The sequence below is a fragment of the Chrysochloris asiatica genome, unplaced genomic scaffold (genome assembly GCF_000296735.1).
Source record: "Chrysochloris asiatica unplaced genomic scaffold, ChrAsi1.0 scaffold00014, whole genome shotgun sequence".
NCBI lineage: Eukaryota > Metazoa > Chordata > Mammalia > Afrosoricida > Chrysochloridae > Chrysochloris > Chrysochloris asiatica.
Window position 1 is genome coordinate 14,925,393 of NW_006408532.1, and position 3,844 is coordinate 14,929,236.

Below are 3,844 nucleotides of genomic sequence, written 5' to 3' on the forward strand. Positions count from 1 at the left end.
GTTTCCGAGGCTGTAAATCTTTATGGGAGCAGAACGCCTCATCTTTCTCCTGCGGAGTGGCTGGTAGTTTCAAACTGCTGACCATAAGGTTCACAGCCCAATTCACTACCACTATGCTACCAGAGCTCCTTATTACAAGTTGTTGTTGTTAAGTGCCGTCGAGTTGGTTCCGACCCATAGCGACCCTGTACAGATGAGGCTTTCTGGTCCCGTAAAGATTATTACAAGTAGCATGAGGAATTCATGTGTATTACTATTTTATTTTCATCTATTATAACTTTGAAAAGAGTAGATTTCATATAAGGGGAAGCAGCACAGTCCTGGGAATGAACTATTGGCCCATGAGTTCTGCAATAGCGTCCTTGCTCTCACAGTTGACCCTCCCCACATCACACATTCTCCACAGAGCAAACCTGAATTACATCATGTCCCCTCCTCTTGCTTAAAACTACCCCATGGCTTTGAAAACAAAATCTAGACTCTGCTATGGTGGGCTATGGTGGACAAACAGCTAAAAAAAAAAAAAAAAAAAAACAAAAAAACTGAGGGAGATACTGCAGTGCAGTGACAGATAAAAAAAAAAAAAAAAAAAAAAAAAGGCATCATATCTGGTAAGATGGTCATTAAAATAATGAATGAAGTCTTCAGTAAGAACTGACACAACTGCAACAATTGGCTTAAACAAACATACCACGACTGGATTGAAAAGCCAGCGGCAACAGGCAAGGCTTTGTTTTGTTCTACTTAAGTCTGAGCAGACTTGGCTGGTAATTAACACCAACAGGATGGCGGACAATACCGTTCACTACACTCAGCCACACTGGCCTTTCCTTTGCTCCTCAATCCTCCCACCTCAGGGCATTTGTCCTTGTTTTGTTCTTTGCCTGAAATGCTCTTTTCCTAGATCTTCTCACACATGGCTCTTGTCCTTCAGGATTCAGCTCAGGCACCACCTCTGACAGGCCTTCCGTGCCTCTCCCATCACATTCATTCCGTTTAATTTCCTTCATAGCACCCAGCCTAATATAGATGGTACATTAATATCAGTTGAGTCACTAAATACCCATATAGGTCTAGCTTGTCCCTCATTTATAATGAGGGCATGGTTAGTTGGATAGACGAGGGAAGGTTGCTGGGACCTTCTTGCACTGCCCCTCACCCCTTAAACAAAGAACAGCATGTTTCTCCTTGGCCACTCTGTGCACATACCAGGAAAGTGGCAAGGCTGAAACAAACTTTGCAAACATTGAATAACAGGAAGTGTTTAACTGAAAATGTTCCACCCTACTGCTAGCAACACCTACTTATGCACCCATATGTAACCAACCTGTATATAAGCTCACTTTTTTAAGCACTCGGGGTCAGAGTGATTTAAGCAATAGCTGACACTCTGTCCGCCGGCATAAACTTGCTCTCTGGAGATCCGGGATTGAGTCTCTTACTCTGCGCAGTGCCATAACACAAACACTCTTTCAATGAACCCAGAGCCAGGTTGGAAATTTCTAGAAACCTTGGGGAGGAAATCTTTCTAGGGAATTTAGGGAGGGAAGATGTGAAAAGTCAAGGAAGATAAATTTGTGTAGTGAACTCTGTTCCACAAATTTGAGAGTACAGGAGACAACAGAACAGCATCATTTTAAAGAGTTTTGTTTTCCTGAGGAATAAACCCCGGAGGACTAGGGGCCAAAGGTGGGCGTGCCCGGGTGCGCTCAGGTGGAGTCGGAGTCATAGCTGTCCGACGCCGCCAACTCGGGCAACCCCGAGGCCCCCGTAGCCCAGCAACCGCCCTCCTTTGACCCCTCTGTCGCACGTGACCTAGGGTCTGGAAGCCCATCCGGGTCCTTGCAGCGCTAAAGTGGTTTTATAATACTAAAAACAACAGGCACCTTTTTCTGAGTTAAAACAGAACAAAAAAACTCTGAAAAATGCAGCAATGTACATAGAAGAATGTCTCATCATAGCATGTTTCAACTACCATCCCAATCCTTCCGGTGTTTTCACTAAGCAGGCCTGGGCCTGGCTCCGCGAGGGAGGGGGGGGCGGGCCCGGAGACGCGGCCGGGCCGGAAGTGCGCAGGCGCCAGGCGGGCTCCCTGGAGCTGTCGCGTACCGCGCAATTCGCGCGGGAGCCGGGAGCCTGGGCACCCGGCCAGCAGGTCGGTGGGAACGTAAGCAACTGCGGGGCAGAGAGGGGGCCAGGATGGCGACTTCTAGCAGGAAGACGTCGACCTCAAACTCCCAGACCTCCAAGAGAGTTCTTCCGAGAGATCTTTCGTCTGAGACCCCGAACAAGAGAAAAAATTCTGCCACGTCAACGCCGCTGCCGGTACCGCTGCAGTCGTCCGGGCCTTTCGTGGAGGGCTCTATCGTCCGCATCGCGATGGAGAATTTCCTGTGAGTGGCTTCGATTTCGCGCCGCGGTCGAGTAGGCCAGCAGGCGCCCGCAGCGTGCGTTTGTGACGGCCGGTGAGGGGATAGAATGGTGGCCGGGTTATCGGTCTGGCGGTGAATTAGCGCTCAGGGTTACGGAGCCTGTGGATACTGACGTTTGTGTTGGTGTGTTAGACGGGTGTGTTGTGTTATTTTTATGCATCCGACCAACGTTTTTTGAAGGCGTCATATGGCAGGAAGTGAACGTACTAGAGCTCTAGCTAAGTGTCAGCCGGATGCAAGTTACCAACTGGGAACATCGTCTGTTATTGACAAAACTGTGGCTCTTAGGAATTTAGGAGGCAACAGTTTAATCCAAATAGCAGTGATGCATTGCTAGATTCTTAGCGAGTAGGTGTTTGCCAAGTGGACAGAGAAGCATAGGAAAAATAATAAAGGTTGTCTCAGATGGGGGTTGGAATGTACAGTAAAATTAAGCCTCACTCTTTGGTGGTTCCTCCCAGCATATTCTTGATTTCTCCAACCCAACATTCTTCCCAGTATCCTTTTCTCTTCCTTCAGACAACTAGTAATCATTTAAGAATTTAGTATGTTTTTGAAAAAATGCCATGTATTTGTGTAGCTTTTTATAGTTCATTTCTAAAAGGTCTGTTTGTTTATTTTAATTTTGTTGTTTATGCTTGCACATAGTGGAGTTAGGGACATTGAAATTATAATTAAAATACCACCATTTTCCAAGTACTTACCATTTACACTATGTTCTCTCGTTGTTTTCTCATAATAACCCCATGTGTTATTTCCCTCGATGGGATAAGCTCAGGGAGATTAATTTGCCCAGATTTACACAGCTAATAAGTAGCTGAATTGCTGTTTAAATCTAGATTAGATAAATGTAATCAAAAGAGGTAGATGCCATGGATGTCATGGGGCACTAAAGAGTAGTTAATTTCACCCACAAGTGTAAGAATGAGCTCTGTAAAGAGGCTTATGAAAATCTTGAAAGATGAGCGGGAAGAGCACTGCAGATGCAAATAATTGCCTGAAAGTATTTCACTATGAACATAGTAAGTATGTGGACAGAGGTGATCCTGAAAGTAGGCAACAGAAAGTTTATATGTTTACTCTGATTTCAAGTTACAACTTCATTCTGTAGGCAAGCAGGAATAGCAGGATGAGTTTTAAGTGGGGAATGACATGTGATTAATTTTACTATAGAAGCAGTGTGGGGGATGATGTAGAGTGGGTACAAAATTGGAGGTAATGTGAAAGCCAGAAATGATCGGGGTTTACTAGTAAAGAGTAGGATTAGAAAGAAAAGATTTTAAATAGGATTTGGCAAAAGATTGTTGGGCCTGAGGGGAAGAGAGAAGAGTGTTGCATTTTTCTCATCTCCTACTTGATTAATGGAATCCTAGAATATTGAAAGTGCCATGGGCTGCCAAAAGAACCAACAG

At 45.1% G+C, this 3,844-nt stretch overlaps 1 protein-coding gene across 1 annotated transcript in view; it reads left to right on the forward strand.

Annotated features, from left to right (window-relative positions):
* Window positions 1–2,118: 2,118 nt before the first annotated feature.
* SMC5 (structural maintenance of chromosomes 5) overlaps window positions 2,119–3,844 on the forward strand; it is a 104,522-nt gene continuing 102,796 nt past the window's right edge. Inside the window, exon 1 of the mRNA XM_006834913.1 lies at window positions 2,119–2,393. Coding sequence (XP_006834976.1) covers window positions 2,200–2,393 — 194 coding nt within the window. The 5' untranslated portion in view covers window positions 2,119–2,199. The remainder of the gene's footprint in view (window positions 2,394–3,844) is intronic.